The sequence below is a fragment of the Populus alba genome, chromosome 1 (assembly GCF_005239225.2).
Source record: "Populus alba chromosome 1, ASM523922v2, whole genome shotgun sequence".
NCBI classification, from domain to species: Eukaryota; Viridiplantae; Streptophyta; class Magnoliopsida; order Malpighiales; family Salicaceae; genus Populus; species Populus alba.
In genome coordinates, this window is record NC_133284.1 from 29184074 (window position 1) to 29203835 (window position 19762).

Consider the following 19762-nt stretch of genomic DNA (forward strand, 5'->3'; position numbering starts at 1 on the left):
TTGGACACATACCGCATCTGTACCTAAGTTCGAGCAACATAGGCATAAGGAGTTTAGATTGTATGCAAACCATGTTTCGGGGATCAAAGTACGAATGCAAGATATGTGAGTCACGTATGGGGTAGGGGGACAGGCTTTGAGTTTGAGATTGAACTGGAGAGAGGGTAGATAGAAAGAGCTGTAAATACTGTATTTAGTATTTTGGTAATATTATTTTTTAAAGTATTTTTTATTTAAAAATTTATTAAAATAATATTTTTTTTAAAAATTATTTTTAATATCAATAAATAAAAAAATAATTTTAAATATATTTTTTAATTTTTAGCAAATAATAGCCAACACATGTTAAATGAAGATGGTTGAGTTAAGAGAGTGAAAGAGAAAGGACTTGAAGCTTAAAGCTAAATTTAATTAGTGTTTGACATTATATTTTAAAAGTATTTTTTAAAAAAATTATTTTAAATTAATATTTTTTTGATATTTTCATATTATTCTGGTATGCTAAAAAAATTATTTTAACATATCTTAAATGATTTTTAAAATAAAAAAAAATATATTATTTCTTTCAGAGTGATGAAAAGCCTGTAATATGCGTCAATCTCAAAGATTCAAGGAGACAAGTAATTCTACATCTCCTTTTAAATAAATTCATTTGGTATTTTTATGTATATAAAATTAAAAAATAAAATATTTAAGGATGAGTTTTAGCCAAAAGTCAAAGTTTTGTTCCATTAACCTAGTGGTGAAATTAAACAAATTTTACGCACACAGATATAATATATTGATATAATTGACTAAGTTGATAGTATAAGTCTCAATATGGTGCAAATTCAATACTTGAAGGACTAAAATCTCCATAAAACCGAAAAATTATGAAATAATTCTTTTTTTGAGAAAAAGACTAGAAAGTGAAAACACGATTTGCGCGAGGTCCGTCCGTCTTCCCCACATACCGTTACCCGCACCTGCTCACCTCTATCCGGGCAAGTAGCTTCCTACGTGGTTCACTACTGTCACTTGCGATAAACCCTAAACCTTAATTTTCCCTCCCTCTCGTCAGCCTTGCCATAATCTCTTCTGAATTTGCAGAGAAAACGAAGGAAATATAACGAAAAGTGGTAAGAAAAACCGATGCGTTTCTGAATTTGAGTTGATTTTCCAATCAAGTTTCTAATAATAGCTTGTTCTTGACCTGCTGTTGAATTTATAGGGTTTTTCTTGCTGTATTTACCCGGTATCGGCACGCAATGGTGTTTTGCAGCTCTTGTCGAAAAAGCGTTCCTACAAGCTATGACGAAACTGGCATCTTGTAAGTGCTTTGTTTGTCATCGCCTTCAAATTTTTGCTGGTTCTTTGATTTTTTTTGTTTATTCATTTAGAGTTTTGTGTTGTGTATGTATATTTGGTTTCGTGAAGGTCATGTAGCATCTGTGGGAAAGTTTTGCAGTTCACTAATTTTTCTACTGAAACCACATTTGTAAAAGACAAGACGGGGCAGGTCTGCTTTTTTCTCTTTTCTTTTTATGTATTATTTTCTTGTCTACTCATTGTTAATGATGTGGTTAATCAATGTTCCTGATGTTCTTCTCTTTATGTTCTTATGGTTTCTGTTTCTGTAGAGCCGTGCTGGAGGAACATTAATTTGGTCTGTTGAAAGAGAAAATGCTTCTCGAGAGAGGTTGTTTGAGAGAGGTATGCTTTGTTTGTTTTCCTGCTTAATTTTGTTGTCGATTTCTTTCCCTGACATGCGTTTCTAGTGTTTGTGCTTGTTTAATTTTTTCCAGGCAGATAGAAAACTGTGAAAGAAATTAGTTACTAGTCAGAAGACGAAAATTCTGTTGATGAATAACGAGGTTTTTCTATCAAATTTTGTAAGGTTCCTGATATCTGATAAGTGTTCTTTTCTGGGTTAATTAAGCCGGTAATGAAGATATCTTAAAGAGATCTAGAGTTCTGTATTAAAGTGAGAGAAAAAGAGAAGAAATCAAAAGCAAAGAAGCTATTTTCAAGTTTTTTTAGATATGAACAATAATCCTTGTATTTACTGCAATAGCTGCCTCTGTAGAGTGAGAAGCCCCAGCAAGAAGTAATTCTACCTCTTAAAATAATTTAATCTTAACTGTCAAAAGGACCACAGTAAAATAACCAGTAAAAGAGATAAGACAGGATAAGCCTTGATTGGAAAAGAAAAACTCAACTAATAGCCTGTCCTATTTGTTTTATCACCTAGCTTTCCTCTACAAGGTAAGGTGCCACCACTCACTATTCATGACCAGAAAAACTGTTTGATGTCTAAGGATCTATGCATTTTCATTCCATTTTGAACATCTACAGTGGAATTGCATGAATATCATGAACTCTCGTGTAATGTTTTTGGTATTGTTTAATTCCCTTTTATCTTGCAGCACGTGATGACTTGCTAAACATAAAAAATGGCTTAGACATGGGTCCAAATGTTGTCATAGTTGACCAAGCTATGGTGTATTATAGAGTATGTTTACTTGCCACTTAAGCCTCAATATCACATGCATGTTCTGATCAATTTATTGAATTCTCTTAATCTGTTATGTGAAGATAGCAGTAGAACGGAATTTCACTAAGGGCCGCAGGACAGATCAAGTACAGGCTGCTTGTCTTTACATTGCATGTCGGTAAGGAATACATATCTCTAATTCCTTTGTGCCTTTCCAGTACCCCATCTTTTTAAGGAAACATGCTATGTATGTGTTCCTATTCATTTAAGAGTGAGCAAAAGTTTCTTAATCTTCTGAAAGCACCCTTGTTGATTCTCCTAATCACACTTATGAAAGGTAGTTTTTAACTCTTCACAAGCATTTTAATTTGAAAAAGACCTGAACAAACAGTTTTCTATTTTCCATTATAGAATGCGGACCACTAAATACAGGATTGGAGGACTACTTTTTGTTTCATTTGTTTTGTTATTCCCATCAAGGTTGTCAAAAACACCTTTTTGACATAACACGAAAAATACAATATAAACTCGGATTGTAAACTCGAATCGTAAAATCGCAACTTTTTTTAACTAATTATATATTGATAATTCTAGTCAAGAAATTAAATTACATTAAAATCCGATAAAATGAGTCAACAATATTATAATCAATGAGTGATCAAAATAAAATGAGAGAGAGAGATAGTATGAATTAATAAATGAATAATATAAAGAAATAAAGTCTCAGAACAAAAGTTCTCAATACAAGAGAATCACTAAAAGGTAGGAAGCACACATAAATCTAGTGACAACCTGGTTGTTCTCATCACAATAAGTCTTGATAGACCCCTTTTGGGTTGCAAGCTAATTGAGTTTAAATTAGTAATTAACTAACATAAATTCAATAATGAAATAAATTCCTAAATAATGTTTAATGCACTAGAAAAAATTAAAATTAAAAATAATTATTTAAAATTAAATAAATAAATAAAATAGAATAATAAAAAAAGTCTTATGTTAAAATTCCTCCATGTAGCTTGAATTTTCAATTTTTGTATATTCTTGGTAGATTTGAGTCCTGATTTCAAACATGTCGTTCTCTCTTGTTTGGATGAATTATTGGGCCTACGATATATAATTGGAAAGTTTCAAATGTCTAATTTCTATCCTAACTTTAATCGAAGCAAAATTCCATCAGTAACTTTAGATATGTCCCAAACAGTACACAAAGGTGTTGTTTGCCATATTTGACAATATTAGTTTACTAATTTGACCCTCTGAAATATTATTTTCCCTAACTCTATTTGACCTAAAAATTTACCACTATATTTTCATGTATCTAATATTTCCTTGTAAAATTTCAGCTTTATCCAATATACGATTTGAAAGATATGCTCAATCTTGCAAAACTAGTCAGCAAACATTTTAAGGCCAAATTTGGACCTAACTTGGTTCATATCACAAATTTAATAAACTTGTAAAATCAGACTGAGTTTACCGATTTTGCACGAGTTAAGTCCGATTTTACTAGTTTCAAGTTTTTAGTCCGATTTAGCATGTTAGATATATGTTTACTTGTAAAAAGATTTTACGCATTAACTCACGATTTTAACCTTGATTCCCATTACTGTTTTTGTAGTTAAGGTTCCCTTTTGTCTCTACTTTTTCTTAATATATTTTGCTCATTGCAAACTTTTGTTGAACGAGAAGGCTAAACTCAACTAGGGCTTGACTAGATGGTGTTCACCAAGGAAAAATAGAAGATAGTGGGAAATGAGGGAGTTTTGATTGACATCATCATTGTTGGTATTATCAGATGAAACTCATAGTTGTTGTTGGGGCTGCCTCAATTCTTTTTTCATTTTCCTTTACCTTCTTTTGCGTTGTGTTTGTTTTTGAACATAAAGACACTCCAAATAAAAAAATATATAAAAATTGAACTAACCTTCACTAATACTGTGAGACACTTTTTCAAATTTAACTTACTAATTATTGGGTAATTGATAACTATGTAGCATCTAGTGTAGGGAAGTTGTTTATTTTTACTCTTAAGTTTATTCATGAATATCTTCTATGTACAGTCATACTTGGATTTAGCAACTTTGGCATTTTCTTATACTACTCTTGTACCTTTTTTTTTTCCAGGGAAAACAGGAAACCGTATCTTCTTATTGATTTTTCTAATTACTTGCAGATAAATATGTGAGGAGGCTTGTAATTTTACAGCCAAATTTAAGTTGTTGTCATCACGATTATCCCTTGCTTACATGTGAATAACATAATGTTTTCTCGAAATTGTTTACAGTTATGTACTAGGTGCTGTATTTTTGCAGCTCTGCAAAGTTTTAAATCTTACTGAGCATGCCATTTGTCAGAAACTTCTCGATCCTTCCATTTTTATACACAAATATACTGCTAGTAAGTTTCTACAATCACTCGCATATTGATTAGTGATTGTATTTCAGTAATTAAATTTTGAGGTTATTAAATATGTTCTCCTGTCAATTAATGGAAACTTTTGGAGTACAAGGATTGGAGGTCTATCAAGCAATACAAATACCCTATCCCCTTCCATACTAAAACCTTCTATTTATTTAAGCAACACATTATGCTTATTTTATGTGAGTGTACAATGATACCTCATCCAACTTTCTCTCCTCCCCTCCCACAAAAGAACTCCATCTCTATCTATTGTGTAAACTTTTCCTTTTCTGGTTCTATCTTGTGTTGGCATTCCCACCACTCTTTGTTTTTGCTTTCCTGAATCCAAGAAGTAGGTGTGATCTGCTTCTTGAGTTGTATTCTTAGAAGCTTAGGGAGTATCATGATGCCCCTCTCTATTTAATTTTATTTGGAAGACTTTAAACCCTTCCTTTTGGAACTGAATGTATGTGATAGATATTGTTTTCAAGTAGGGGATTGTAATAACCATTGTTTGTTTTTTAAGGTTTATCAGGAGGAAAAAACAGGGAAATTTCTGATGATGCACTGACCATTATTGCAAGCATGAATCATCACTGGATGCAGGTTTGAAATTCTCTTCTGATATTATGGGAAAGATGAATTTAGTTTCAGTCATTTTTTCGGATACTTTATGAGCTATCCAAAGTCTTATACTGTTTTCTGTCTGATTTTATATTACTCACAGACAGGGAGAAGACCCAGTGCGTTATGGGGTGCAGCATTATATATATCTGCAATTTCACATGGTCTCAACTGTTCCAAATCTGACATTGTAAGTCATGCATGAAATATTTGTTGATGTGTAGTGATTAATTCGACGATTGACAAATATGAAATGCATTGAAAAATCACCCCAATTGTGTCAAATTCATTTGATTGATGTAAGCTCGTCTGTAGGGCTACTTGAGTGCTGCGCCTAACTAGTAATTGTTTAGTGGGGTATGTTTTTCCTCGAACGAGCAGAGTAGTTCCTGACCAAAGAGGTCAGAAGAAAAGAAAAGATCAGTAGAAGTTTTTAGTTGCAGAGGCTGGTGAATTCAAATAATGACTTGGAAGTTGTGAACTTGATTAGAGTGGACCCACTTGTGTCAGCATATGTCTAGGCTTAGAAATGATACTTTTCTGTCTTGAAGGCATCTATGAACACTTTAGTTGTGCTGGTACCTGTCTGCAGCATAACCTAGTCACTATTCAATTTAGAGCTCTTGTGATATTGGTGGATTAAAGTCATCAGTACATTGCTGTTGAATCCATATCATTGGAATCACTAGGAAAGAAGTGAATTGTATTCAGGTCATAAGAATTGGAATAATTGTTTATTTACTTTACTGAATAATTTTTGAATTCATTCTTCATAGATTGAAGCGCCATGTAGATATTTGGCTGTATGAGAATCAATATGCTCATATTTGAAACTGGTGAGAAAAATTGACCAAGGGGAGTGTTGAGACAAGGGTGTAAGGTGGGGAAAGGGCGTCTCCGAGAGGTGACTGTGAGGTGTGGAAAGAGCTTCTAGACAAATTATAGTTCAGATTGCTTTGTTTAATTATCCATGAAGCTTCAATTGAGCTTTTCTCAATTGTTATTTATGTTGTTGACTGGTTACTTTATTATTTCTAGATTTGAATCTTATGTACCAGTTCTTGAACGTGTATATTACAAAGCAACATATTATACTTGATTTATGAGTCAGCTACATTAATTTTTGTTTCAAATATACTTTTGTCTTGTATTATATGAATTTTACCAGCCTATGAGCCTACCTTTTTTCTTTGTCAGAGAGCCTATTAGCCCTACTTGAGTTCTGCTAAGATTGGTATTTTGTCCATGTTGCGGTTACTTGATGTTTGCTTTAAATCTTTTGCAGTTAAGGCTGGTGCATGTTTGTGGAAAAACACTGTCAAAGAGATTGATTGAATTTGAGAATACAGAGTCTGGAAGCTTAACGGTATGTTTCTGGAAGCATTTCATGACTTTTTTGGCTCCAGCTATTCAAAACATGAAAGTATAGTGCGTAGTGTCTTGAAATAACAAATATACAAGCGATTATACTCTTTTAACTGTCTTGTGGGCCAAAAATTAAAAAGGGTTCTCTGTCATCATCAACTATGAGAAGCTAGAGGGACACTTCAACCTCTCCTTTCTCTACCAGTATCTTGCCTGCATACGGGCAAATGCTGTAGTGTGTGGGTAATAATATTCAGTGTGTTGTTGGCCAGATACGATAAGATGTCTTTCATGATCAACATTGAGAAAATAACCTGAGGAAAAACATAAACCACACATCTCCACTTGCCAGCCCCCTTCCTGCATATGTATCAGTAGAACTTTTCATATGTTGACTGATGTGGTTTGGGATGAGGTTATGTTGCCACATGTTTGACCTATGAGCAGCTCATTTGAGCTTCCTTCTAGGATATACTGGTGAGCATGCTAGTGATACTCTGAAATTCCATGACAGTTCACGTGGATTTCATAGTAAACAAAAATTTGTCTTTGGCAGACAAGCTGCCTCTTTTGCAAGGTGACATTCTTTGTCCATTTGAGGGGGCCAATTTCCTTTTTGCTTACTTTTGACTGGAAAGTTGTCTTTTTCTCTTCCAAGTTGCATTCTTTCTATACCTCCACTGAGATTTATTTGAAGATCAACAAATTACACTTGACCCTACCTAGTTGGTAGGTTATTCTTGTTTTGTCATCTGATCTCCAAAGAAGGCGGATTTTCTTTCGTGTTTTTTGGGTAGAAATAAAAATTTCTCTAAGACTAAAATAATGTGCAAAGCAGTTAAGCCATCTCCTAGAAAGAGAAAACGGAATAACAGGAAACTATAGCAAAAGAGTGCTCCAGTCTTCCTGGATGCCTGCTAAGGAGGTACCAGTAAAATCTTCAGTAGCGAAGCATCAGAGAGAAGCTACAAGCACTACCATATATATATATATATAAACTGCTTTTCCTGAAAAATTATGGCATTGTTCTCACAGTAGATGCATGATATAATAGAAGACATGTCACAACTTTACTGCCAAAGCCCACAAATCAGATCAGCAATAACTCCTTAAGTTTTTTTGGTCAGATCCATGGTTCTCTATATATCGAGAAAAGCCCAGTCCAAAGTTTTCATGCCTTTCATAATGCAAGAAATACTGCTCTGAGGTTTTACTGCTGCTAGCACATAAGAAACTTGTATCAGGGGGTAGCACACCTTCTAGATCCATGGTTCCCAAAACTTGTTTAGGGAAGCATACCTAAACAAGGCGCTTGTATGTTCTGTTAGGCATGGTTAATGGATTATTTAGGGGGGGATTTAGTACTAGGTTTACTCTACTTGGATGTTCTGTTAGGCATGGTTAATGGATTAAACATCTTGAACTGAAACTCTATTTTGCAAACTGTAAGAGGGGGTGGCATTCCAGATAGGATTATTTAGAGGAAAATGAGTACTAGGTCTACTCTAGTTGTATACTCTGTCAAGCATGGTAATGGAATAAAAGTCTGGAGCTGAAATTCTATTTTGTGAACTCTAAGGGAGGTTGGCAACTAAGGAAGAGGCATTACTCCACAGGGCCGAGATTAGTTTCCCTTTTGTTCTCTCCCTTGTGGAGAATTTTATCATTACTAATGACTCGTGTTGGGATGATAAATTTGACTTGAAGGGTTCTCTTTATAACTTACTGTTTAATTAGTAAGTGTTAATTCATAGGTAAATTGATGTAACTCAGAAAAAGAAGAAAGAAGAGAAAAAAGCAGTACCATTCGAGACAGTTGTTGTGGGTGGGATTATTTTCCTTTCTTCTTTGTGGTATTACGCATCAGGTGCTTTAAGGGAGGTTTCTTTAGCTGACATTTGGTGGGATTGGGCTGCTCTTTGATGATATTCCCTTTTGCTTTCATATTTTGGACAACTTATTCTCCAACATGTTGTTGTAATTTCTGTCAGTGAACATAATCTTCTCTTATCTAAAAACTCTGAAAACAAGAAGGAAAAAAAAGATGAATTGATGTAAAGGCTGTTGTAAGTAGAGGATAGATATGGTCATTTGGTGCTGCAAAAAGAAAACAGTGCATGAAAATCATTAGGGCTCTCTAGCTTAGTTGGCAAAACCACTCTTGGCTCCAAGATAGAAGCCCAAGTGGGGGAAACTGGGATAAAAAAACTTGAAGAAAAAAAGTCACAAAACAAGAAGGTTATGAACGATGCTACCCTGAGCCCTATCTTACTATATAGAATCCACTGAACAAAACTACCCGAAGGCTAAACTAACTGTTGCCTAATACCACAAGTGAGTCTATAGTAAATGTTGTGCTTGATAATAAGCAAACTATATTAACATTAGCAAGAATTGGCAAGTCAACATGTACCTTGATCGCAATCATTAACTGGATGGAGATTTGAAGCATATAAAACAGAGTGCAATAGATAGTAAGGGTTTGAAGTTAAAAAAAATATATTTATCTTGTAGTGGATCAGCCATATCCATTTCTGCTGCCGCCACTGGGGCTTGCCTTCTGTATTTTTTATTGCCTTTTCTTCTATTGAATGACTCTCCCTTAGAATAACTATTTGAGCTAATGCTAGCTCATCAGTTGTATTCTTTCTTAGTAGCATCAAATCTATTTATTAATTCAGTTCAAGCTCACCCATGAGGTTTGCTGACATATACTTGTTTCTCTCAAGGGTATCCTAACCATTCTACAATTATCTAAAAGATTTACGACAACTGTAGGTCTTAAAAAACATTTATTATAGTTGAAAATTACTGCCAAGATAAAGATTTGCAAATTATTTTTCTGATCTTGCTTCAGGCATAAGCTAAAAAATTATTTGTTCTTTATAATTTTAATAAAATAAAATAAGCCAACATCATTATTCATCATCTAAGCTGCTTGTGTTATTGATTTTTTTAAAATTTGTGTCTTATTTTCTCTACAAAATTATGCTGTGTGAAACTTTTGAAGTTCTGTATCTTCCTATACCATTAGATTGAGGAACTGAATGCGAAGGCAGAGGAGTTGAAAGAGAGTTCAATGCCACAGAAAATTTTTGGGGAGCCATCTAGTTCAAAAGAGTTGCTTTGTCAACATAAGGGTACAAATAAACCTCCTTTTGGATTTGGACTTTGTAAAGATTGCTATGCAATAGTGAGTGATGCTCCCTTTAATGAAAATTACATGGGTTTTTTGACCCAGAAAAAGATGTTATAATCCACTTTCCTATTCTAATGCAGGTTATAGGATTTGAGGGAGGATCAGATCCTCCAGCTTTCCAGAATGCTGAGAGGCAAAGAATGAAGCTATCATCTGTTACGCATAATGTGAGTGACTCAAATTCAGTTTTTACATCTTTCTTAAAGCTAGAGTACTCTTAAACTTATACTTACATTTTTTTTCTCCATTGGCTTTGTCGCTGTTGAAAAAATTGTGTTTTTATCAATTCTGATGAGTAAATTGCCCTCCGGTTTGTTGGTCAAGATGGAAAACGCTAGCTAAAAATTTACTTGTTTGACGTAATAAAAATTTTAGCATTGAAAATGTCTTTTGTTTGGGCTGCAATTTTCTGATTTTTCCGAGTCAATAGGCATCTGCTGCAACGTCGATTGTATTTCGTACCAAGCTTCATGAGCTTCTACAAGTACTAGTTATATGCAATGTTGCTCAGATTTGCTTATAGGGTTTCGTGTGATTCTGAATTGAGCTGTCAGGCATGTTAAATTCCAAATTCTAGGATACAGGGACTCAACTCATAAATCTAAAATGTTGAATATGGTTAACAAGATATGCCATACAAATATGGCCTAAAAACTAGTCTAGCCAGTCAAATTAGTCTATGGTTATGCGAATTAATATTTACTAGGCTTATGTGAATCTACAAATTATTAGAAACAGGTATCGCTAATTATATTTGAAATTTCTCTCATTTTTTGTTGTCTTCAATTTCAAACCACCGTTATTATCAGTCATGTTGCTTGTGTGGTTTGGATGGGACATGTAGCATCTCGAGGGCACATTGAGAAGTGTCAGACGCATTTTGCACTCCTGTGCCTGTGTTGTCACAGGTATTATAGGGTGAAATTTCAAGTCCAAGCAACAGAGGTTTTTATGTATTGTGAAACATGTGATTCAAACATCTGAAAGGTATTTCACATGTGTAATAGTTAGCATCTTGCAATAATGGATAGAGGAGCTACTTTATGTAGAAATGCAGATCTCTTATTAAGGATGGCAATTTATCCTGAACTTGATGAATACTGACTTGACATGAAAGGGTGATGTTTTTTTGGATAGTTACGTTACCCGATTGACAATGGATAGGGTATAGATATTGTCAAACCCGACCCAAACCTAACCTAAGATATATATACATTTGTATCATAAACTAATGGATAGGGTATGGATATCTAATTTTCTTATCCGACAGTAATGGGTAGGGTATGGATATAATAGAAACCCGACCCATGGACACTCTTTACCATCCCTGTCTCTTATATCCATATACCCTGCTTTTGTGGGACCGTAATAGGGCAATGTCTTTCCTGTATCAAGCATATAAATTATATGTAGAGGACAACAAACTTAAGATGGAACTTGCACTGTGAGGTGTCGGTTTTTCTTCAATAGTCAATTAAGTGTTTTTACTTATCTCTCTTTCTGTTTTTGTTAAATATCTTTCACCAGTGCGCATGCCTGCACACACAGCCATGCATGGTGTTTCGTGTATTTTTCCATGGAATCAATGAACATATGATTTGCAAGGACATTAGAATCAGTTATGAATGTGTTCATATGAAATTATTTTAACACCAAATGCTCTTTACTAGGAAACAGTACACATGATAACATTACAGAATCAAGCAATTGATTACATGTTTCTGATGTTTATGATATGAATTTCTGATGAACTTTAAACTTATCTTTGATTTTCAGCTTTTTAATTGTAAGTTTTTATTGTCTTTTATCCCCATTATCCTTTAGCTTTCAAAAGAATCGAACAGCCACTGTGAGAGAAGAGATGAAGAAAGGCCAGTACAGGAGCCCAAAAGTGTTGGTAAGTTTACTCTCTTTATCCTTGGTTTGGAACTGGCATGGTCTTCTGCCAAAATACTTGAAAATATTTATTTGAAACTAAAATGTTTCAGAAGCTTCCATGGGGAATTTAGCCAGTGATCCTGATAAACTGCAAGATGATGGTGTGGGTGATATGAGCTCTAAAGATTTTTACGAGTCAGATGGCTTTTCCGATATTGATGATGCTGAGGTGAGAACTAAAGAGTCTAACAATTTGTTTTTCTCTTAGGCATATCACTACTCCTATGTATCCCATCTTCTACTCTTCAGCATATGTGATAAACATGAAAATTAAGGTCCGTGGAGGGGATCTAAAAAAAACTTAAAAAGAGTAATGGTTTGATTTGCTTTTCTCATGGTTGCTTTCATGCTCTCTTGCCAAAAATATCATGGAGTAATAAATTTCAAGTAAAATAAATCATAAGCCTTCTAGTTACATTTACACAACCAAATTTTCATAAATCTTGCTTTTATCGTGTTCCGGAAACATTTTTAAGCATGAGTTGCAACACTGAATTTCAGAAACCAAAACATTCTGTGTTCTGTGATTTTCAGGAGCTTTAAATCACCTTCATCATCCCAAACCTATCTCATTGCCTTCGCTTCTTGTTCTATGTTAATATAATTAATCAGAACAGTAATTGGGCTCTGAATTTCATTTTCTTGTATGATTGGGACATCATTTGTCATTCTGGATTCAAATTGTTTAAACTTCATTCTGGTAGTCTTGTGATACCTTCTTTATTAAACGTCATATCTTTCCAGACGTACTGGAATTGTAACATTTGAATTTCTCTTAGATTCCATGTTCCTGAAATGGATTCTCGTAGACATTTCACATCTTCTATGATCATCCTTCTAAGTATATATGTATGCGCGCGTGCTCGCATCCTTGTCCTTGCATGCATTCACTCATGTGCATGAGTACTATTAAAAGTGTCCTCATAGAAACCAAACTTCCTCTCTTTCCTTAGCTCAGAAAAATGGAGAAGGAAAAAAAGATTTCTTTGGCAGTGCTGGATTTTGACAAATCTGGCACCAATCACTGTTTCACTTCTCTTTTTCCTGGATTTTTTTTGGGAGAAATAATAAGATTGTAATTCTCATGATTTTGTTCTTATACTAATTCGGTGAATTTGAGCATTGCTATTGAAATTGAAAAGGTAGCTATTTCGCCAATTCATTCAGCTTTGCCTTGTATTTTCATGAATGGGTTTGTATTTCTATTCATCTATATCCATTCAATCAGATGTTTCATTTTATTTTGTTGATTCCATTGTTTTGATATTTTATAGGTTGATAGCTACCTTCACAACGAGGAGGAAAAACGTTACAAGAAAATCATTTGGGAAGAAATGAACCGAGAGTATCTTCAGGTAATTTAATCTTCTGAGGTCAAATTTCCTTTATCTACATCACACACCGGGGGCCATTTCTTGGTCAAATGGTAACACATGGGCTAGCAAATTCAAGTCTTTATAGCAGTCACTTCTTGCAAAAATGCTGAAGGGTTGATCAGCGACCTCACAACTGGTTAATGAGTTTGTGCTGGTGTTACAACTATTACCACTATATTTTCTAACAAACTGTGATACGAACTTTAATCCAAAACATATACCCTAGGATTCATATTCTCATAACTTAAGAATGTGCTGCTATGGATAATTGTCTGTATGCAACCAATAATGTCATATCTTGAACCATTTAAAATCGTTAGGTGGTTTTTCTTGAGCTTATTATATGGCCATTTTCCCATTTCTTTATCTGCTTAGCTGGTGCCTGGGAAATTGCCTGGTATATATTTGATTTGGCTTTGCATGATAAAATGCTTTCTGTGCAGTTGTTGTTCTTGTTCTAGTTCTATGGATTCAGCCTGCAATTCAATGGTGATTGCCATTTACAGGAACAGGAGGCCAAAGAAGCAGCCACAGCGACTCATAAGGAAGCTTGGGAGGAGAATTTCAAGAATTGCCCAGAGGACTTGCAGGCAGCAAAGAAGCTTGATGCTGCTGTAAAAGCTGATTTAGCAAAATCTAAAAAGGTAAATTTCTGGTTTACTAGGAGAATTTTGAGGCATTTTGTATCATTGGATTATTTCAACTATTGTTTTGTAATATGTTCCCTCTTTTGCTTATTGTATAATATTCCTTGGATTTTTTCTTGCAGAACAACAATATAAATACCCAACCATTTTATTTTGTTGCTGATGTTTTTTGTTCAACAGTTTTGTATTTAATTTGTAGAACTTAGACATAGGTGATTGTGAATCCTCAACTAGATTTGAGCCCTTGTTTCCATTCAACTTTCCAACTCAGAATAAAAAAAATCCTGAAAGTTTCAAATAGCTTAGAAAGCATGCCCGTGTTTTAATTTATTTATGGTTTGTCACCAAGTGACATAAAATGCTAGGGTTTATGCTCTTTGATTTTCTTCAATTTAAGTGTGAAAAATAAGTGCATAAAATGTCTATATAACTATATGCTTTATTTTTCTCTTTCTTGAACACGAACAAATTTTGTGAAGGTATTTAATATATGTAGCTGATTGGCTCCAAGGGTGTAGTCTAAATTTTATTTTTTTTCTACACCATCTGGTGAGACTGTTTCAATAACCCAAGATATCCCTGAAACCATAAAATATTGTGAAAATATTTTTGTTTCATAATACTCACCACAAGTTCAGGTTTGTGACTTGAGCTGTTTCATCTATTGTTAAAATCTCTCTTTATTATGTTTTACCTTTTATTTTCTTTTAATGAATGGGAGGAACTGTGGCCAACATCTTTTCAGCAAACCTCTGAGCTTCCAACTCTAACCAGAAGATGAAAGTTTCTTTCTGGATTCCTAAATAACATGCATACTTGGCACTTTTCAATATCCTTCCTCCTAACTAAATATATATCACCAAACAATATAAAGACTCCATGGAAATGAAATTTTGATCTTGGCCTATATCAATAAGTTGACTTTGTTCAGTGAGTACCTTTCTGGAATTGATTTGGTAGAAAGTATCAAACTATATTTCTTTTTGAATACTGCTGATCATTATCTTTTCATACACGCTTGTGTCAACCAAACTGTGGTTTCTGTTACTTCTACTTTTACTGGAATGTTTTAGAAGAATAAAACTTCTGACATTAGAAACTAAGAGATATTTAACCACTTACATTGTTAAGTTGATTTTATAGTTAGTATTCAATTATGTTCAGATCAATACAATTTTCCTGGAAATGGTATTTGTTTTTTCATGCATCTTGGAGTTTAGCATCTATATTTTCGGATAGTATTGTCATTGGATTGTTTGATTTATAATATTATAATGTTCAAAACTTCATGAATGGATCAGTTAGAATTTCTAAAGTGTTGTTTTGTTTTTCCAGCATTTGCAATTATTTTCTATTATTTCTCCAAATCAATTATATCTTATTTCTCTGAATTCTACACTTTTCATGTTGTTAAATTCATCAATATTAATGCAATTACCCACCTATTGTTCTGCATGCAATATTCTTGAATTATGAGGGGCAATTCAGATGTTTTTTCCCCATAATTATGTCCCATGTTTATGGATGTCATTATATTCTTCAGTGTCAACATCAAACTTGTATCCAAGTAATCCACTTGGTTTTGAATTACATGATTACATCCATTTTTCACTCAATTCCATTCTGGCAATTTTGGTGAGGATATTCAGAGTCTCTGGTTATAAGTTGAGATATGCTGCGATAAAGGCCAACTGTAGGTCTGGTTAGGTGCTAGAACCTGCAGTAACTTTCTGAATGGAATGTCTTTGAGTCTGATTAGCCTACTGAACAATCATTCAGATTATGTTGACAGCAATTAAACTGATTTTCTTGGATCATTGGTAGAATATGAAATGAATAGAGAATATACGAGAACAACAGGACGATCAGTCAGATAAGGTTGGTGAAGAAAGTATTGGATCTTTAAGTAGTAATTGCTGATGCACTTAAATGAGATTCATATATAGGTACCAGCACAATATGAGAAAGGACAAAAAAAGACCTCCTAGATTAATATTGGTTTAGGAACAACAGCTAACTCACAAAATGTTTCATGTTCTAATCTTTTCAACTAATTACCGCTGCTCATTTGAAGTATTGCCTATTACCCATTAGGAGATAGCAACCTGTGTGCTGAGTTCTAACACGTTTTCTTGGTTGAGGTAAATTATTTGTATAATAATGCCCCTTTTTTTATCCAAATGCCCATAGCAATCAGGGATTGCCAAACAAATTTATAAAGTAAATCTTCATTAAAAGCCAAAAATAGAGTGTGAATCGCTATGCAGTATTTCTGTCCAACTTTTTGTTCATCTTGCAGCCATTCATAATGTTACAATAAATTTTGTTCAGAAAATTGAATGTGAATTGTGATGATTGAATATTGACTTTGTCAAAAAATACACAAATTGTTGCAATATTGAGCCTATTAGCATTGCTGTTATAAACTTCTTTAAAATTCTTTATTTTCAAGTCTAGAATTTAATGATGTTTAATGTTTATTTTGTTCTGTCTTAACTTTTTTGACTAATTTTCTGTGAATATTTATTTGCAGGAAATGCAACAAAAGCGAGCTGCAGAAGCTAGGAACTCAGTTCCTGCTAAATCTGCTGCAGAAGCTGTCCATCGAATGCTGACTAAGAAGGTAATTGGCATGGATAATAAGGGAAGTCACTGCAAGTTACTGTTATTTTGATTTGCAATAACAAAAGCTGCTAATTAATTTCACTGTTGGGGCAGCATTTAGCTGTGAAGTTTTAAGTTTTAACCATTGAAGATTAGTTGACTAACCATTTGAATGACAGAATTTGGAAATCAGACTCTAGGGTTGTTAACAGTGACATGTCACAGTTGGGTGTCTGTTTATCAATTCTCTTAAGTGTATCCAACCAAAAAGCATCATCACATGGGATCTACAACCTGAACATCCTAAGTGGTCCCACTAAAGACCATTTCCTGGATAGATGACAAACAAATATCCAGGTGGAGTGGGATATTAGAAAAAACACCTGCCTTCTGCTGCTTCATAACCAAAGGGCTGTTATATAATTATATTTTCCTCTTGTAGCTCATGCTGAAGAAGAAACGAAAGGATATAACGTAACTATCACCATAGCTTGCTGCTTTTGTTTGACTAATTATTTAGGATCTCTTTCACGTGGTTAGCTAAAGTCATTTCTTGCTCATCTTGTAATTTTCGTACTTTTTAGGGGCAGGAACCAAAGAAATGGTAGAATTGAAATCCTCTGTGAAGGTTTCTTATTTACAATATTAGTGCGTGTTATGAACGTGCATGACACATGTTTTCCATGTAAATGTCACAACTAATATATTTTTTCTATCTTGTATTTAAGTTTTCTTTGTAATCCCAAAGAAGAATTTATGGGCATATGCTTTATCTTTTGCTTACTGTGAATCTGATTATGATTTCTTTTGCAGAGAATCAGTTCGAAAATCAACTATGATGTATTGGAGAAACTATTTGAGGAACCTGTATGTCATCGTATTCTTCTTTATATGCACATTATTCATTTCCTGTGTAAAAATCCCTTTCGGAGATCCTATGTGTGTATCAAATTGGCAAATTGAACCTTGTGTAAATAATTTTGCGAATTGAACCCATCTTCGTTATATTTAGGCAATCCAATCTAACTACCTACAATGTTGACAGAACACATTTGCTATGCTAAAACTTGCTAAATTGAAAAATATTGGCCACGTGGCACTCAATTCTGAAAATGATTAAAAAAATAAAAATTTGAAAGAATGTAAAGGAAATAACACAAAAGAATCACACTTCTCTTTCTGTTTTCCACAAATTTGCATTTTTGAGGTTTTTAGGAGTCTCGTGACTCTTCAATGAATCATAATTGGGACTAACCATCTCAGTCAATTGTGTGCCAAATGGTTAATATTCTCCACCTTAGCTAGCTTTAACATAGCAAATGGATTTATGTTAATAATTGAGGGGAGTTGGGATCAAAGGCCTTAAAAGTGATGAATATAGGATTGAATTCACAAAATTATTTACTCAGTGTTTGATTTGCCAATATGATACAAACTCAGGGTCTCTAAATGGGGTTTTCCTATTTTCTTTCCTACTTTTAATAGATCAAGTTTAGTTTAGTTTAGTTCCTGTGGGATATTTTTGAATGAGCATTTCCATTTTGTGATCTAAAAGTATCACAAGGGAAAAGTTCAAATTTTCTTGTGATTTTGATGCATGTCTCGTTTCCATTTTCACTATTCAGTTGGTGCATATATATATCACATTTTCAAGGATCTTTCTTGCGACTATGTTCAGTTGCAATCAGGAATAGTGTTTACTAATGAATGTATGACCATCTCTAACCCTTAGAATACTAAGCATCAAATAGTAAATCTAGTACTGTAAAGATCAAATTTTAGTTAGAGTAAAACAATAAATGAATTAAAGATCTTCCCTTGATTTTTTCTGTAAAGAACCAACTTGAAGGACTGCTAGGTCTTTGTCATCCATGGTTTTGAAAGCACCCTTCAGTTACAATGGACTGTGCCTGAGTTTGAATGAACTGTTTCACACATTTTGTTGTCTATCCTTGGATAAGCAAATGAAATCTTTCACTCTCCTAGAGGAAGTGACAGTATCATTGCCTGTGTCATTTCAGATGCTCTAGTTTCTTATGCACAGGGACTATATTCCGTTTACTATTTTTTACTTTTCTAAGGATGAGCACCTAGCAACCCTAGAAGTATTGAAGGCTGCTTTGTTCCCTTTTAATATTCTGGATTGCGATGTGTTATTTTTACAGGAGGCTAAGGATGCCAAGAGACCGCGAACTGAATCACATCCTGACCCTGTTGAGAAGGTGCTGCATACAGATGGAAAAGATCACAAATTAGAGGATGCTAATGAAAATGATGGTTTGGGGCCACTGGATGAAAATGTGGATGATGCTGCTGGAGAAGCATATGATGATTTTCTTTATGACGAAAATGGTTCTGATGATGACTATGGTAACAGTTTATGGTAAAAGTTTTGATGATTGCTAATCACTGAAGACAGTTGTTCTTTTAACACTCTTCTGAAACTTTGGAGCCTAAAGGGAGCAGAATGTTTGGAAAGGATCAGAATTGATTTGTTGATACATTCATCCCTCGGGCTGTTAGGCTATCTTCACAAGGTATCCACAATTCAGCACATTTCTCTTTTGCAGCACTCCTCAGCAGTAGTGTTGTTTGTTTGTACACTAGAGTGATTATCTTTGTTTTTTCTTTTTTTTTCTTTTTGTAAAATTGGTTTGTCAATAGTTTCTATTGCTAGTGATTTCGAATATTGATTTATTAGAACACAAGTTTTCCAGACCCGTTTTATCCTTGAGAAAATTCTGGGATAAACACCAGTCTTCGCTATAAATCTAAAGTCTAGGGACACTAGATTGTATTCTGTACTCCTAGTTAACTCGGTAGGAAGATAAAAATTTATAGTTCTGTATTGACTAAACTCAACTTAAACTACTTGGTTGCTATTTTCTGTGTGCATGCTTGCGCCATTATGTATGTCCTCTGGAATTGGATATGTACATTGAAAGTATCCTTCTTTTGTTAAAATTGTTGATTAAATTAACATAAGACATCTATATCTTGGTTGTGGAAAGATTTGAATGTGATTTTGTGTTTTCTTTTTTGCTTCCTTCTTAATTTCAACTGATGCTGTATTCTTTTTTATTTTTGAAATTTAAGTGTTTCGTCGGTGTTTTTTTCTCTCTTTATTTCTTTAATC

The 19762-nt window shown here is 33.9% G+C and overlaps 1 protein-coding gene across 3 annotated transcripts; it reads left to right on the forward strand.

Annotated features, from left to right (window-relative positions):
• Positions 1–885: 885 nt before the first annotated feature.
• LOC118032890 (transcription factor IIIB 60 kDa subunit) lies at positions 886–19511 on the forward strand. 3 transcript variants are annotated; one of them, XM_035037681.2, is made up of 20 exons: positions 886–1118; positions 1211–1309; positions 1417–1498; positions 1620–1692; positions 2406–2491; positions 2575–2651; positions 4598–4654; positions 4758–4870; positions 5400–5479; positions 5601–5687; positions 6783–6863; positions 9897–10055; positions 10142–10228; positions 11886–11958; positions 12053–12168; positions 13274–13354; positions 13882–14019; positions 16556–16645; positions 17440–17493; positions 18792–19511. In XM_035037681.2, exons 2-20 carry the CDS (start codon positions 1248–1250, stop codon positions 19011–19013), a joined length of 1818 nt encoding a protein of 605 aa, XP_034893572.1. In that variant the 5' UTR covers positions 886–1118; positions 1211–1247; the 3' UTR covers positions 19014–19511. The 3 variants fall into 3 exon arrangements, with proteins under 3 accessions (XP_034893572.1, XP_034893571.1, XP_034893573.1); XM_035037680.2 differs by having other exon boundaries at positions 887–1118; positions 12050–12168; XM_035037682.2 differs by lacking the exon at positions 4598–4654 and having other exon boundaries at positions 887–1118; positions 12050–12168.
• Positions 19512–19762: the final 251 nt, after the last annotated feature.